This window comes from Nyctibius grandis, chromosome 3, assembly GCF_013368605.1.
Source record: "Nyctibius grandis isolate bNycGra1 chromosome 3, bNycGra1.pri, whole genome shotgun sequence".
Classification (NCBI taxonomy): domain Eukaryota; kingdom Metazoa; phylum Chordata; class Aves; order Nyctibiiformes; family Nyctibiidae; genus Nyctibius; species Nyctibius grandis.
Genome location: NC_090660.1, coordinates 54,597,414 through 54,614,383, shown reverse-complemented (window position 1 = coordinate 54,614,383; position 16,970 = coordinate 54,597,414). Strand labels below are relative to the sequence as shown.

Sequence of the window (16,970 nt, the reverse complement as noted above, 5' to 3'; positions counted from 1 at the left end):
AAAGGGATGGGCTGATTTTAGTCCAGTTTCCTCTCTCTTTCTTTTCTTTCCCTTCTCTCTCTACCGCCAACAAACCAAAAACAAACAAACAAAATAAGACTCCCACACCCATCCACTGGGAATACGACTTGGGGAAGTTCTTGAGGCTTACATTCATTTACCAAACTCTATAGGGAGCATACAACCTAAAGAAAATAAAAACGGTGGCTCCTGAGGAAAATTAACTCAACAAACAAGCTCCATCTACGTCCCAAAATCTTATCTCTTCATTCTATTACAACATTTCTTTTCATCTGAATAGAGAGTCACTCTTTAACATGTAGCATTAACTCCTTCAGGAGCTAATACAGATGCAGAAGGGCAAGCAAAGCATGATTTTGCTTTGCAATATCAGTTATGATACCTGTGCAGAACTGTGAAGTGGCGAGTACCCTATTGACATTTTGCTATGCCAAGACCTAAAAAAAAAACCAAATGCCCCCTCAAAATCCCCCACAACAACAAAAAAAACCACCTGTGAAAATCAGAGCTCTGCACTGCTAGGGACAACAGTCCACTTGCTCAACAGATCACAGCTTGATTCCCAAATTCTAGGTCACCTCTATAATATCCTTTCACTTGTAAAACAAGGACTTGATTCAGTGCCAGTAACAAACAAGGAACTGACAGATTAAGAGCATCCTTTTAAAGAGTAAAACTGAAACATGCAAAACCAACATATACCAGCAATGTGACAGGTTCTTAAACTTTCTGTCAGCATCACACTCTGAGAAGAAATAAAATGCAAGACAGGCCCCTCTGAACAAACACCACCCTCACTACCCCCAAAAATTAGGACAGAAGATACATTTACACTGTCATTTTACAGGTTAGCATTAGAAAGAAGTGACTACAACAGATCCTATGGCAAAGAAACATATCGGGCCTGACATCAGGAATTGGGGCAGGCTGTTTTTTCAGAACAAACCAACCAACCACATTTGTAGTGTTAAATTATGGTTGTGTATAAACAGCAGTATCCAAGTAAATGTCACATTCCTCAACTCCCCACGTTTTCAGGCTACACGGTAGTCCAACAGCTTAGGCAGAAAGTTAATTAAATGTCATCTAGAGACACTGCTCTAATTAAAGGAGGTTCAAAATGTTTGCACTCTACTGATGTCAACTCCTAGACTTTTCAAAAGACATTTATCAAAATTTCATCTGAAAATACCATTTAGGCAATATGCTTCAACAAATCAGTTGCTGTGGTTTTATGAAGCATATTTTGGAACCATTGCTTTCTACATAGCTATGGCTTTTAATACCACCAGAACTTGTGGCACTGTATGCAGTAAACATAGTGGGTTTGGCCTAATACACAGTACAGAACAGAAAATAGTACAAAATGCCACAGACTGCAGTCGGGCAGGGGGCAGTGGTGGGGTGCCGAAGAAGTGTGTGCAAAAAACTTTAAAATGTTACTGATTGCTAGAATCCCCTTTCTCTTTCAGCAATGCACACAACATCCTAGATTGCAGGTCCTGAATTTCTTTTATGCAGGCCAGTAAACTACTACAACACACTTCGACAGGGAGCGCAGGGAACAAAGTACCTCTTTCTCCAGATGAGGTGGGAGGGGAGCGAGGGGGAAGGGCACTGGAGAAGGGGATTCACTTATTATCAGTAGGGCTCTGTTTTAAGGAAGGCAATTTCACAGTAATAAACTGCAGTAGCATTAAAACATCTTAAAATGTCACAACAGAGATTTTAATGGAAACCATTTCAAGAATTCACATGGACGAACACAGAACTGGCAAAAACAAAGACACCCAACACAACTCATTTTATTTTAGTAGCTAGCGCTTCAATACCAGCCAACAAAACTGAATGACACACTAGCCAGAAGTAGGAAGCATTTGGCTGCAATTACCGCACGAACGCAAAATACAGTTCTATTACTGTAGCCCTGGAAATCCTAAGGGAAAAAAAAAAAAATCGAGTACAAAATGTGCTTCTTACCTCAGTGTCACCAATTAAAGGCACAATATCACTCAGTATAGGTTTAAAATTTTGTTGGTCATTGATGGTTAGTTCGGTCTGCGAGTCTGTTCCCTTGCCAACGCTGGCCAATGTCTCTTCTTGAGGATCCAAACTGGATGCTCTGAGTGCAGCAGATAACACCTCCACTTGTGCTGCAGCATATGAAAAAGAAATACATGAGAAACTGAACTGCAATAAACTTTTAGCAAGTCCACAAATCAACTTTTAGACAGTGAGTAATTAACTGAAGGATGGTGGAAGAACTACAGGGGAGGTACAAATTTATGATTATAGACTGCTAGTAAATCCCAAACTGGGGACATTTAGCATAAAATGCAAGGCAGATCAACACTCCACTCTTTTCCTAGGGTGCTCTGAACTACAGTTCAGTGAAATTTGTCTTTAAAGCAAAAAAACCCAGGAGTAAGAGACTGCTGTTATGGCAGGATCAGTTCTTTAAGAATCGGTACATATTAATGGTGCAAATAGTTTTTGGGGTAGAACAGCACATGAATACCAACTTACTGACTGTGTCTTCTGTGGGAGGTGGGAATAAGAGAGAGAAGGAAAAAGTAATTCAAATAAAGGTTGAGAACAGGTTTATTCATACAGAAAGGATTTTGGTTCTGAGAGCCTGTCTCTCTATATATACATGGTCACTAAATTCTTACGTTTTTATAGCAACTGTAAAGCAAGATCTATATAGGAAGATGCTATACCAGTTACCCCAGTAACTCTCTTCTGGACAGGATACTTCAGCCTCCTCGCATCCTTCAAACAAATAATGAAGGTTGCACTGTTTGATGTCCTCTTATTCATCAAAAGAAAGCATTAACACTTCACTCTGCCATTTTCTCTTTTGAAAAAGTTCCAGCAGTTCAGAGCCTGCTCTGCTTTCCATCCCTCTGCTCACTGCTAATTAAAAAAAGCTTTGCTGAGCAAAGTTCCTTGGACATAGCCTGACCTAAGCAGATCTGCTATCAGTGGCAGTCTTAGCTGCAAGGGACACAGAATTCAGTGCAGACTGATCTACCCTGCCTCTCTCCTTATCCACTTCTTTCTAAGAAGGCATGGAGGAATAATCTCCTGATCCATTAAATTTACCTAGCCATCCACAAGCTCCATTCCTCATAGACTTTGGCTTTTCCAATGTTTCTTAAATGCTCATTGTGAAATTAAACGACAAACCATATGCTTGTTTTTAATCCCATGTTGCCATACTAAGTTATAGAATCTGAATTTCTCCATCTAGTTTTTTTGATAGGGTTATTAATAAGAATTAAACAAAAAAAGTTGGACTCATTTGTAGATAGAAGAAACAGATATGCAATTCATCTGTTACAAGAAGCAAAATTGTAACTCAGCACAATTGGAAAACACATTACAGGTTCACTGGTTACTAGGTGGAGTCTAATGAGCAGGAGTAAAGATAATTCTTTAAAATATGCAATGCTAGCTTTGTAACTGCATCAAATTTCTGACAGAATAACCAAAAGATATTCTTGCTGTATTACTGGAATTCACCTCAACAGCAAAAACCACAGCAAGTTAGAAACTTAAAAACAAAACCAACATCACACTAATACTTCCACTATAAAACACATTATGTTAGAAAATATATCTTCAATATATATCTATAATATATATAATTTATATATAAATATATAAAAATTAGGAATTTTACAATTTGTAAGATTAACAAAAACTTGCTATGACTTCATTCTTCAAGTGTTAGTTCACTGACAATAAACCTCTTGTACTTCAAGGCCCATGAGAATAAACAAGATCACGGATAGCAAATTCCTCCAAAACTTAAAAGTTAAATAAATCACCCCAAAATCATGCAAAATAGGTGGTCATTTCAGAGCACCTGCTAGGGCAAGAAATGCCTGTCTGATTTCCAGTTTATTCTCATTTAGAGAAATCAAACAAGAAAATTAAAAATAATTATATTCTGCTGCACATCAAGAAGGCATTTTTCATGAAGGACAGCTTCATGAAAAATGCACACGCCTCTCATTTTCACTTAGAAGTCAAGAAAGCTCACCCTGAGTGGGTAACACTTACTGCTTGAACACTGAATATGTATTTACTGAAAAATCCACACAGAGCTCCAAAGATTACTTCTAGTAACAAGAGTGAAGGCATCTACAGCAGTAATTGGGAATTTTCCAAGACATGTTCCCCACTCATGCCCCACTGACAGCCTGCATGCCTGGACTACCCTTGCTTATAGGGGCTTAACAGGATGGAGACCACACGTATCCTGATTTCCTCTGCCTACCCTAGAGGAGATATGTCTCAAACATGCATCTCCTCAGATTCTTGTCAATTCTACACTCTGAAGACATGGGGATGAAGGACAGGAGAGGCCAAACTCCCAAGGATTTCACTGATTGGCAAGTGCCTTCTTTCTTCCTTGAGTGCTTCTCCATAGGTTTTGTCACCAAGGGTGCCTCCAGTGCTGTCATTCACTGAAAGGTGAATGACCTGAAGTTCATAAACAACTTAAAAAGTCTTGGCCAAAAAAAAAAGAGCCAAGTACAGTCACTATGGAAGACTCCAGAATGGTGGAGTGCTTAGTAAAGGAGGAGGAGAAAAAGAGTGCATGTGTAAGTACGTGTGTATGTGTGCACAGCTCTAGGCAGCTGCCTTGAAGATACTGAAACCTGAGAGAGCATCCTAATGAGGTGCCTTCACCAACCCAGGCTCAAGGGCCAGGGCACATCCCGTCGTAATCCCATCACACATAGACACAGTCCAAGATCTGTGCTGACACCCTCCTGACTGAGGTGGCTGCTGCTCCTCCCGATCTCCCACAAAGATCTTTCCTACAGCCGTAAGACAGGCAACATTTTCCAGAAAACCATTAAAAGCACAAGCAAAGGGTAAGGCTCCCCTCTCACACATGACAAAGAGAAATGCCTCTGAGCTCTTGGGAAGCAAGGTTTTGGGAGGAAGACTGGAAGGGAATCTGCTGGCTAATTAGCTTTCACATCTACCTTCAGCAAAAATTGTAAAGGTCAGTTTTGTGCATAACACAGAACTCTTGTACTGCATTGGTAAGATACAGTCAATGTTCACTGGATCTTAAACCATCTGCTAATTAACTCTTTCTTCCTTTGACTCTTGCTTCAGGTGAGAAGTATTTTTCAGCAAGGAATTATTTACTCTTGGCTACCGTACCTGCGTCCTAAAATAACTGGCACAACCTTTAAATACAAAACCACATTTTACCTGGCCTTATTAAATTTCCCGATCCTCAGGAGTTTGTCCTTTCAATATGCTTTACTGTTGTTTTCTGTTTCTCCTGATGTCTCACTAGAAGACACTGACATTTAAGTGGCACGTTCCTTTCTTTTTTCTGAAGGATCTGCCTTTCTTACCCCCACTTCTTATTCAGAAGCAAAAGCTATGGGCTGCATTAATGGGTACAGAGATACAAGTAATTAAAACATAAAAATAAGAAGAGTTCTTTCCCCACTTCCTCCTCATCTACTGTTCCATTAACAATACATTTCAGACTTCTACTGCAAGCAGTGCTAGTAGCCTAACGTACAGTTTTTGTAATGGAATGGTATCAATTGACCCCCCATTTGGGCTGCTTTATACCTATTAGGTCTCCATTTGTCAAAGCAGCCTGTAACTGGCATAAGCCACAGTTAGCCCCAGTAACCTGCACGTCAGGCTTTCTGTCTTCCCCCAAGTAATATTAGGAAAAGCTGACGTTACATGATTTAGCGCTTTCTATGCAGAACATAAGGAGATAAATAAAGCTGAAGAAAGTGTCCCTGGAAAGAAAAATAAAGAAAGAAAAACATCTGGGGATGAAAAGCAACCTCTGAAGTAAGTGAAGACGGCAGCAGCCTCAGGGAGATGGAAAATGGTGACCTGAATAAAGACCCTGTGACAATTTTAAAAGAGCTGGCATACTTCAGAGGAATGTGCAGGTTTCCGTCTCCCAGTCTGAGACCCTCAGGATGTCTGGCCAGTGGATTGGAAAGGTCCTATTAACAGGGATTACATACTGCTGCTTAACTTTGCATAACTTGTGTAGCTCTGCTAGCCAGTAGAGTTTGCGTGTGAGAAGACAGGCTGTCTTTATCTTGGTTGCTGACTGCTCAACTACCTATTACTCAGATTTATCACTTTGGCAACAAGCTAGTTCTGGAAAGAAAGCCTCAAGGTAAAGATTTTTGGGATTGAGATTCAGTTAAAGCAGTTCACCCCTTTCTGAGAATGAGATTATGAAAAAAAGTATGTTCTAAGGCGGTTACTGGTCACTGTTATAAAATTATATTTGCTAGAGACCTCATCAGTCTCCATGTCTTGGAGCAAGGATTTGAAGTTTGAAATGGAAACTGCTCTGATGATAGGGAGGTGCACTACAGAAGCACAGAAAACACAGTGAAGTTACAAACCTAAAAACCCCCAAAGCAAACAAACAAGAACACCCAAAAAACCCACGCAACCACAAAGTTTGTTCTATGAATGTAAACAGTAACCCATCAGTGCTTGGCAGCCAAGACATCTGGAAGATTGGGGTATGCACTGAACATACTGTACTCTGGGCTGCACGAGCTGGCAATGCCTTTCCTTTCAACTGACCCTTCCACTTGTCATGGTATGCTGAGGTACCCCTTAGATAAAAACTGAGTTATTCTGTTCTCAATGCTTCTGCTATAATGATGCAAGGAGGTGAGCGTAGAAGCACCCTGCACAACATAGAAGGGTGAGGTGGGACATACAAAGTATAGGAATGCAGAATCCAGAAAGGAACAGAAATTAAAACAAAAAAGGAAAGAGGAGGGCAAATACATACAGAGGGAGGGGACAGGGGTACAAAGGTACAGTAGTTGCTGTGGATGCATACACAGTGCAAAGCATGGGAGAAAAAAAAAAGAAAAAACAAAAAGAAAAAACTGTACTCCTCTGACTCAGAAAGAATCATTGCTGGTTGAACTCCAGTACCAAATCTCCACATCTGCCTCAGCTGTCAGGGACTGGCTCTGAAACCAACTAGCAAAATGGAAATCATCTACCTCACTGATTGTACCATGAAGGACATCACATTATTACCATCACCAGTTATTCTGCAGAATCAAATAACAAAAATTCAGTGTGATCTTAAGAACTTTCAAAAACCCTATGCCAATTACCCTGGCCAATATGGTTCCACACAACAGGTATTTTTTCTTTTTTAAGTTTAGAAAATATTCTCCAAAACAAAACATGTTAAGAGAAGGATACTGCAGTTGCACAGTCAAGCAGAGAGGCTAGGTACAGCCAGAGTTAAGGTTGTCTGAACAGCTTGACCTTACTGACACATGCATAACATCATACACTACAGTCTCATTCCCAAACTACACTTTTGCTAACTCATCTCCACTTCATCTTGTGATGTCTCTAGGACGCTTGCCCTATTTGCTACAGAAACCAGAAGATGTGTACCTATGGGAGCTCTCCAGTATGGCAGGCCTCCGCTTACCCACCACAGAGAACACAGCACCTTCCATTCCCATTCCTTGTCTGGGAACGCAGCGATAAAGACAGGAGCACAGCATGGACGCAGGAATCCAGGACGTGGGTGACAGCAAACCAATGAAGAAAATAAGTGCAAGAAATAGGTCATGGGGATTTAAAAAGAAAAAAGATAACAAGGAAAAAAAATCCTAGCTTGCTCAGTCTTTGCTGTCAAGAACCAGCCCACTTACAGTTCAAGACTGACAAAAATGTAATGGCAAGTCTTGCGGGGGTGGGATGGAGGGGTGTGCAGGGAAAGACCCTAAGCACCGCCTGGGATCAGGGCTGTTTGGCAAACACTTGTTAGTCACATATACTGGAGAAAAAATTGTCTGTGAAATTAAGAAGTTTCATAAAATTTCTATGAAAATAACAAATTAAGGCAACCTTTGGACTGAATATTTATACCATCAGTTTGCAATAACAGTTTTAGATTGTAAAGATGGAAGCATTGTTCCTGGTATTGCCATGAGCAAAGAGGCAGTCAGGGCTCTGATCTTCTGGATCACCCCCACAGGGACTCTACCTCCCTCATACCACAATTTACGGAGTGTAAGGTCCAAAACATAGTCATTAAGTCAGGTACTCAGAGACTGAAGTCTGGATACCTACCACTTCTACGTGCGCTTTAGTGTTTGAGACAAGCATGCAAAATGAATACTATTCGATTAGTTTTGGTCTCAATTTCCTTATGCCTCAATTCACTTTGTGCAAAATTAAAATAGCAATGCTACCAAATCAAAACAGGCACGTTGTCGAATTCCAGCTTCTGAAGTATCTAGACCAAATAATGAAAGTAGAGGCAAAAAAAGTACAAGGTTTAGAAGGTGTGTTTCATGGGGCTTCACTACACAGCCTTGGCCAAGTCAGAGGTACTGAACGGAATGCAAACGTGACTGAGTAATTAAGACTGCCCACCCCCAGCCCACCCCAAATTAGAATAAATGGCACTGGTAACCCTAATTCAAATCTTTCCTAACTTGTGGGCACTGGGAACTCATGGTGTCGACAACCTAGTAACAGTTTTCTTCTACTGAAATGCACAAGTGGAGTCAAGAACTGCACAGAAAACCTCCTGACACCCAGTCAAGACAGCTACAAAGAAAAAAACCTGCTCAGAAACAAGACATGAACACATACACGACAGAAAACCCTGTAAAACAGGACGATTCTGGATGTACAAATACATGCCTATATAAATCTTCATTAAAAGTGTTTAAGATATGTTCTGTAACTGGACAGAACAAGGTTTTGTAAAACAAATCTGAACAGCAGTGCAAGTTTTAACAGCCGGCTTCAGAGTTAGGTTATGTGAAGACTGGGATCATTAGCAAGGCTGAAATTTTTTTCTTATCTCTTTCCTTAGAGAGAGAATACCCAAAGCACTCTTAAAGGAACAAAGTTTCATCTGCTGACTTCACAACAGATTAAACAGAAGCAGCCCAAAATGGATTTAAGAAAAGGTATTAGCATATCAACCTACTAACAACAGAAAGAAGGTGAAAGCACAGAATCACAGAATCAACCAGGCTGGAAGAGACCTCTGGGATCATCGAGTCCAACTGCTGCCCCTACACCACGCTGTCAACTAGACCATGGCACTAAGTGCCATGTCCAGTCTTTTCTTAAACACATCCAGAAATGGTGACTCCACCACCTCCCTGGGCAGCCCATTCCAATGTCTAATGACCCCTTCTGTAAAGAAATTCTTCCTGATGTCCAACCTGAACCTCCCCTGGCAAAGCTTGAGGCTGTGCCCTCTTGTCCTATCGCTAGTTGCCCGGGAGAAGAGGCCAACTCCCACTTCACTACAACCTCCCTTCAGGTAGTTGTAGACTGCAATAAGGTCACCTCTGAGCCTCCTCTTCTCCAGGCTAAACAACCCCAGCTCCCTCAGCCGTTCCTCGTAGGTCAGACCCTCCAGACCCTTCACCAGCTTGGTCGCCCTCCTCTGGACTCGCTCCAACACCTCAACATCTTTCTTGAAGTGCGGGGCCCAGAACTGAACACAGTACTCAAGATGCGGCCTCACCAGTGCCTAGTACAGAGGGACGATCACTTCCCTAGACCGGCTGGCTACACTATTCCTAATAGAGGCCAGGATGCCATTGCCTAGAATGAACTGAAAGCACTATCAGTTCATTCTACAGTGTTTTTCCCACTCCCAACTTGCCCCTCTTTTTCCTTCCTACTTTTTCTGGTATAGAGGCATACTTTCTCCTAGGGATTCTTCAGCTCCAGAATAACATGCCTTCTTCTTTAGTGGTATCTCTGGACTTTTTGACTGTGACACTCAAGCTTGATGTGCCTTAGAATTTATTCAGCATATGAATACCGAGAGAAACATATCTCCAGTAGGTATGTGTGAAATACCTGGGCTAAAATGACCTAGCTATCTCTGAGGTGCTCTTCCACCACCTGTTCATACTTACGAAACCCTTCTCCACCCTTCAAAAGCTTTTGAAATAGAGGATGTGTGTTCAATTCAAGAATTCAGTTTGGATCAATTCTGAGTTTGACCCAAAAGACTTGGCACATTTAATCGATAACACGACACTGCAATAGTAAAGACCTTGCAGAAAAATGGAGAAGACTAATTCATCAAAAATAAAATGGATAATGCATAAAATGAAAAGGATTTTTCACACTTCAATATTAAAAAAAAAACCAACTTCTTATTTTGCATGTATGCTAATTACAAATTAATTTCCTGATCAACAGTTTATGCTATTGAACCATCTATTCAATTATACTGTCAAAATAGGCAGTCAGAAGTTTATACTGCTAACTGTATCTGTATTCAGTTTATGGAAGGAAACACACTACCTTTAAACATCTTTACACAAATGTAAGTTCCCTTTTAGTTCATCATCAATTTTCACAGTTAAATCAAAATAGATACAATCTCTTTGAGGACCAGCAGAAAGTAGTACTTCTGACTCTCAAAACAACTGCAAGGTTAAAGCCCAAGCTGCTAAAGCAACATACGCATATCTCCAAACACTAAAAGTGCTTCAGTATCTTTACTATACCTTTAACATCTGGATCATCTATATGGGGTTCCAAATTTTCTATCATTTCTTCCAATTCTTTCCTTGTTGCCATAGGAATGCTTGGAGACACTGGCATAGTGAGTTCCTGAACTTCTCTATCAAGTATCATCTCAGAAGTCTGCTGAAGCTCTAAGTCAATATCTATTTCAGGAAGTGGAGTCCTCCAGAAATGGAAAGAGTTGTACAATTCCTGCTCTGAAAGAGAGGTTTCCTGTGAATTCAGCCCAGCCTCCTGCAGACCTGCTGTACAGCAATGAGAACTTCGCTCCTTCAGGTCAGCCATTTCCCCACAAGGTTCTGAAGACAAAGTGCAATGGAAGGAAGACTCAGTCTGGAAATCACTTTCCCTCTGGGAGTTATTTGACACCGTATTTTGATCTTCCATGTCATTTTCAAGTTTTGTTGCAAAATCGTCATTATCAACATGTGAAGACAAATCCTCTGTCCTGTTGCGCTCATCCTCTGTTGTGACATCTTCTGTAGTCCTGACTTGCTCACTGTTGAGTGCCAAAGCAAATGAACATTTGAAAACCAAAATAGACTTGCTGCAAAGAGATGCTCTTGAAAATTCACACACATACTATCAGCTTGCTATTTATCAAACTAGATTTACTTACAGCATAGCAAAATAAATCATAGAATCACAGAATGATTGAGGTTGGAAGGCACCTCTGGAGGTCATCTAGGCCAAACCCCCTGCTCATGGAGGGCCACCCAGAACCAGTTGCCCAGGACCATATCCAGATGGCTTTTGAATATTGTGGAGGACAGAGACTCCACAGCCTCCCTGGACAATCTGTGCCAGTGCTCAGTCACCCTCACAGTAAAAAAAAGCATTTCCTGATGTTCAGAGGGAACCTCCAGTGCCTCACTTTATGCCCATTGCCTCTGGTCCTGTCACTGGACACCACTGAAAAGAGCCTGGCCCTGTCCTCTTTCCACCCTCCCTTCAGGTATCTGTACACATTAATAAGATCCCCTCTGAACCTTCTCTTCTCCAGGCTGAGAAGCCCCAGCTCTCTTAGCCTTTCCTCATAGTAGAGATGCTCCAGTCCCTTCATCATCTCTGTGGCCCTTCACTGGACTCTCTCTCCAGTATGTCCATGTGTCTGTTATAACAGGGAGCCCAGGACTGGACCCAGCACTCCAGCTGTGGCCTCACCAGTGCTGAGCAGAGGGGAAGGATCACCTCCCTCGACCTGCTGGCAACACTCCTCCTAATGTAGCCCAGGATACCATTGGCCTTTACTTCAAGGGCACATTGCTACCTCATGGTCAATCTGGTGTTCACCATGACCCTTAAGGCCTTTTCTGAAAAGCAGCTCTTCATCCAGTCAGACCCCAGCACGTACCGGTGCCTGGGGCTGTTCCTCTCCGGGTGCAGGACTTTGCACTTGTTGAATATCAAGAGGTTCCTGACAGCCTGTTTCTCAGCCTACTGAGGCCCCTCTGGATGGCAGCATGACCATCTGGACATCAGCCACTCCTCCCAGTTTTGTGTCATCAGCAAATTTGCTCAGGGTACACCCTGCTCCACCATCCAGATCATTAATGAAGATGTTAAACAGGACTGGACCCAATACTGACCCCTGAGATATGCCACCAACTCCAACTGTCTCCAACTGTGTGTTGCTGATCAGCGCCCTCTGGGCCCAGACATTCAGTCAGCTGTCAATCCACCTCACTGTCTGCTCGTTCAGCCCATACTTCATCAGCTCCTCTATAAGGATCTTACGGGAGACCATGTCAAAAGCCTTAATGAAATATAGGTAGACTATATCCACTCCTCTCCCTTGTCTATCAAGTCGGTCATTTCATCACAGCAGATATATCCTAAAGTACTGTAAGTTACTTAATAGTCATGCATTTTTAGTAAACAACTGAAGATTCTGGTAGTCAGAAGTAAGATGAGAAGTTCCAGATCTTTCCATTTACCAAGACAAATACTCAATTTCCATAGGAAAGTTAATTTTCTTAACTTGCAGTTCATACAGAAGAAAAACAAGGAGGAAAAAATAATTTTTAGATTTAGAAATTCTTTACCTGTTTTCCTGCACAGAACCACAATCTTCTGGGTTTTTACCATCTTCTTCTTTAAAGTACTGGCCACTGCTGGATGGATTAGCAAAAGTTGATATGAAAGGCCCCAGAGACTGAAAAGCAGCTTGGCGGACCTAGTGGAAAGGGTCCAAAGTAAAAAAAAAAAAAAAAAAAAAAAATTATTTCTATATATAAAACTTGCTGTCTTATAAAACAAAAATGCCTGCTACTAGGAATTGGAAGGGTCATAAGCCTACTGAGGAAAGCAACAGTAGATACTCTTGTCTGGAAAGAGTCAGCCAGCTGTATACATAAAGTAAAAAAAAAAAAAGTTAAGAAAAAGTAGGGTAGAAACAGTTAAAACATAGGTAACTAAGTTGACAGGCCTATTCCCCACAATCAAAGAAATCACAATTATTTAGACAGTAGAAGCAGGTAAATTTGAAAGTTCAGTTGAGAATTTTAACAACTTGAAAGGCAAAAATTATGTGCAGGGAACAGACATTTCAGTACCGTAAGTTTGACTAATGATAAGCTCTGCATTTCTTTCCCTTTCCTGTTTGGCTATGTTGCTCATTTGCTCTTCCTTTCTCCTAGTATTTATTCTCCTCTTCTCAACAATTATCTTATCTACCTGCATTTGTATTATTTGATTAATTCTGCTAGGCTACAACTTGCACAACTTTTCAGGATCCAAGAGCTCATGCTCCTGTACAAAAGGTCTACTTTTGGCTCTCAGAAGTAGTGCGTTCAATAACAAACTTAACAAGGTTTGAAGAGTAGATCTTCAAGACAAAAAAAAAAAAGAAAACAAAACAAAACAAAAACAACAAAAAACACCACACAAACCCCCACACAAACCAAAATCAAACAAACCCAAACCCAACAACAAATACCAGCACCCCACTCCATGCCCCACTTTTCCCCCAAAAAAGGAGGCGGTGGTAGGGAACCTGAAGAAATACAAATAAATCATGTCTGATTTTCCAGTTTTGTTAATAATTTTCATCAATGTTAAGTCACAAGCAGTTCTGTAGCTAAGAAAAGCTATCCCACTGACACAGTTTTTCTTACATGTTGCAGTGAAAATGAGGGACGCTCTACGCCCAATGACAAACTAAGCAGTCTAACAATTTTGCCTGAGGTGTGTGAAACAAGTTGTTATCCACACCTATGGGGCGAGGTTCTATATGGAGTATCGCAGTTAAATATGACAGCTATTCAAGAAACAAAAAGCAATTCTTACCCATCGTGAAGGATCACTAATCAAATTAATAAAAAGGGTTGACAATTTTGTCCTCCGGACTTCCTGTGATGTTGCACAAGAAACTGCCATGAAGCATTCAGCACAGGCTTTCCTAACTCCCCACACATTATCAGAGCAGAGCTGGAAAAACCTTGGCAGCTGTTAGGAACATAGTGAGTAAGTTTGCAAGTCTGAACAGGTAGTACTTGTTTCAAAGCAAGTTCTTTTTTCGCATTCATTTACTTCATTTAATTCTCTGCCCTCATACTCAGATGCATTAGTTTAATATACGCAAGACAAAGAACACACATTCAGTAGCACCACCCTTCTAATCAGTTCCTCTCATGTTACTTATGGATACAGATAAGGAAAATTCACCTGTCTGAACAATAGCAAGAAAGTACTAACTTTCTAACCTGATTTATTAAAAAACCAAAAAAAAACCCAACCAAAAAAAAAACCAAACAACCCCACAAAAAACCCAACTCAAAAAATATCCCCAAGCCCAGAAAATCTATCATAAGACCAGACCTCATCTCTACACCATTCTTTCAAAGCAGGTAACATTGAAAGGAACAAAAGCATAAAGAATATTGGTGCATTAATGTTTTACCTATCAGAGACCACTTCAGATTTTTGTAAGATTCTCACTGAAATGCAAAGGAAGAGCATCTTCAAAAAGAAAGAAAACCTTCCTTTTCCACTTAAGCTTCTCATTATTAGATTTACCAAATCTCTGTCACCACCTACCCTACAAAGCAGGACCTGAACTGCACAGAGGAATAGGGGAATGAGGAAAATGCTGCATTTGGTGCAAGAGAAAACAGGTTTGAACAAAGCAGTGGTTTTACTAATAAAACTGAAGCATTTAAGTTGCTCAGGTGCTTGGGTTTTTTGGAAACAGTAATGGCAAAGATGAAATAGTGGACAGAGTGCAAGCGAGGCAGTCAAAGACATGCACGTCTTGGCTGCCTTCAATTGCAACGCGCAGAGTGGTAAGATGCAATTAAGGCAATGACTGTTGCTACAGCTCTGTTCTCAATTACTGATCTTCAGCTGTTCCTACTTTCTGCAGCAAAGTTTTCTGGACTTTGCTTCTGATTAAAAAAAAGGATTTATGTTACAAAATGAAGTTTTATCTAAAGCCATTCAGGTTTTTGTTTGGGTTGTTTTGAGGGGCTCTTTTTGGGTTTTTTAATAATCCAAAAAGAGCAGAAAATGGTATTTTCTGTTATGGAAAGAGACCCCCAACCATCCAGCAACATGTTATTGCTTTCACCACTTTATTTCATAGTCTAATTGGACCCCTTAAAAGTTTTAATCCAAATTCATGACATATATCACTAAAAGGGCATTTGTGTGAGAGAAACCAATTTACATCCCCAATCAAGAAACATATGGGATGTAAATCTGCAAAATGATACTTCATTATCAAATGGCTTGAATCACACAGTACTAAGGAAAATTGCAGCAAATGCACAAGAACATAAGAAATACCCTGAGGGTCATACTAGACATACCTGTCCCAATACCACATCTGCAAAAGGCTGCAGAGCCCTTGTTGAAATCATGCCTGCATTTACACTCTCTCCATATAAGTCCCTCACTAATTTATGGCACTAACTCATCAACCTCCTCAGGCCCTCAACAAGCTCACTGTCTGCATCCCCAAAAGGAGAAAACTTGAAGAAGGATCCCAGAGACTGTCAGGCTGATTTCTGCTCCCTAGCCCTGCCGTGTCTCCAAGCCTAGCAACATCCTCCAGCTCCTTGGACCTGCCAGGGGAATAGGGGGCACCGTTAAGGATCCTCTGCTCACTGCTCCATCCCGTTCCCTGCTTTCCCATTTTGAAGTTGTAGCTTTTCCCCTTACTTCATATGTTATTGCCCAGATGCATTTACATTCTCTGCCTTTCTTTCTCTTTCACTCTTTCCCAGGAGGGTTCTAAGGCTTCATTAGAGTCAGGAAAACTGACTTTAAAAGATTAAATCAATGAACAGTCTCCTTCTCTGGAGACATTCAAAACCCGCCTGGACGCGTTCCTGTGTGATATGGTCTAGGCAATCCTGCCCCGGCAGGGGGATTGGACTAGATGATCTTTCGAGGTCCCTTCCAATCCCTAACATTCTGTGATTCTGTGATTCTGTGAACAGCAGCATTAAGTGATGCCATTTAAAGAGACCACATAAGCCTCGCCACTTGTAGCAATCTATACCCCACCATGCTCCTCCTGTATCTGCAATCTCTCACTGCATTTATGGACATTAGGAGACATATTCCTGCCTACTTCTTGCCTCATGTATTTTTGAAATTCCAAATACTCTCTGCCTCCACAGCCTGAGGTGTTTTCTTCAGTCTGGTTTAAACTCTTATCCCAGCTCTAGAACGGAGTACCCCTTTGCTCTAGACTGTGTGACTTGGCAAGTAAGAGTCTGTATTCATAGTAACTGTCTTCAAGGTTTTGTAAATGTCAATCATAACCTCATGTCAGCAAAACTGAAGAGTCACAGCTTTTTTAGTCTCTCCTTACCAAAAGAATGCAGCAGTTGCCTAATCATTTTAGCTGCCCTTCTCTGTATCTTGTCTAACTCCACTATGAACTTGTATTAAAAAGAAAAATCCTTTAAGAAATGGCTTACCAGCATTTCTTCAGTGGCTTGCTGCCCAACTACACTGCAGATATCTCCAAAATTGGCTGCACACACCTTGCAGACAAAATGCAAGAAATAACCACTAAGACTATAGCTTTAATACAGCAAATAAAATCAAAGGAAAAATGTAAACAGCTTTTAAAACCATAAAAACAGGTTTTGGTGCAAACTCAGCATCAGCCACTTCCCCAATCCATCAGTTCCCACGGTTTAAAAAAAAAAAAAAAAGTCAAAAATTGTTTTCTTCATTTCAAGCTTAATCAGCCTTTTTTAATCACAAAAGAAACACCCCAGAACTTAAGTGAAAGGGAAGGAGGATAAAACACATTCAAAGTGCTATAGAATGAAAGAATACGAGCAGTTATTAAGAAAAATAAGCTATGCAATGGCAGGGTGAAACCAAAACACAGCCTCAGCACCTGAATACCATGATGG

The 16,970-nt window shown here is 40.9% G+C and overlaps 1 protein-coding gene across 5 annotated transcripts in view; it reads right to left on the bottom strand.

The window, feature by feature from the left end:
- PPP4R1 (protein phosphatase 4 regulatory subunit 1) overlaps nucleotides 1–16,970 on the bottom strand; it is a 77,826-nt gene that overhangs the window by 13,482 nt on the left and 47,374 nt on the right. For all 5 annotated transcript variants that reach the window (XM_068395957.1, XM_068395958.1, XM_068395959.1 and 2 more), the window contains 5 exons: nucleotides 16,524–16,589; nucleotides 13,885–14,043; nucleotides 12,642–12,772; nucleotides 10,578–11,095; nucleotides 2,002–2,174 (listed from right to left, as the gene is read on the bottom strand). In XM_068395957.1, coding sequence (XP_068252058.1) covers nucleotides 2,002–2,174; nucleotides 10,578–11,095; nucleotides 12,642–12,772; nucleotides 13,885–14,043; nucleotides 16,524–16,589 — 1,047 coding nt within the window. The remainder of the gene's footprint in view (nucleotides 1–2,001; nucleotides 2,175–10,577; nucleotides 11,096–12,641; nucleotides 12,773–13,884; nucleotides 14,044–16,523; nucleotides 16,590–16,970) is intronic.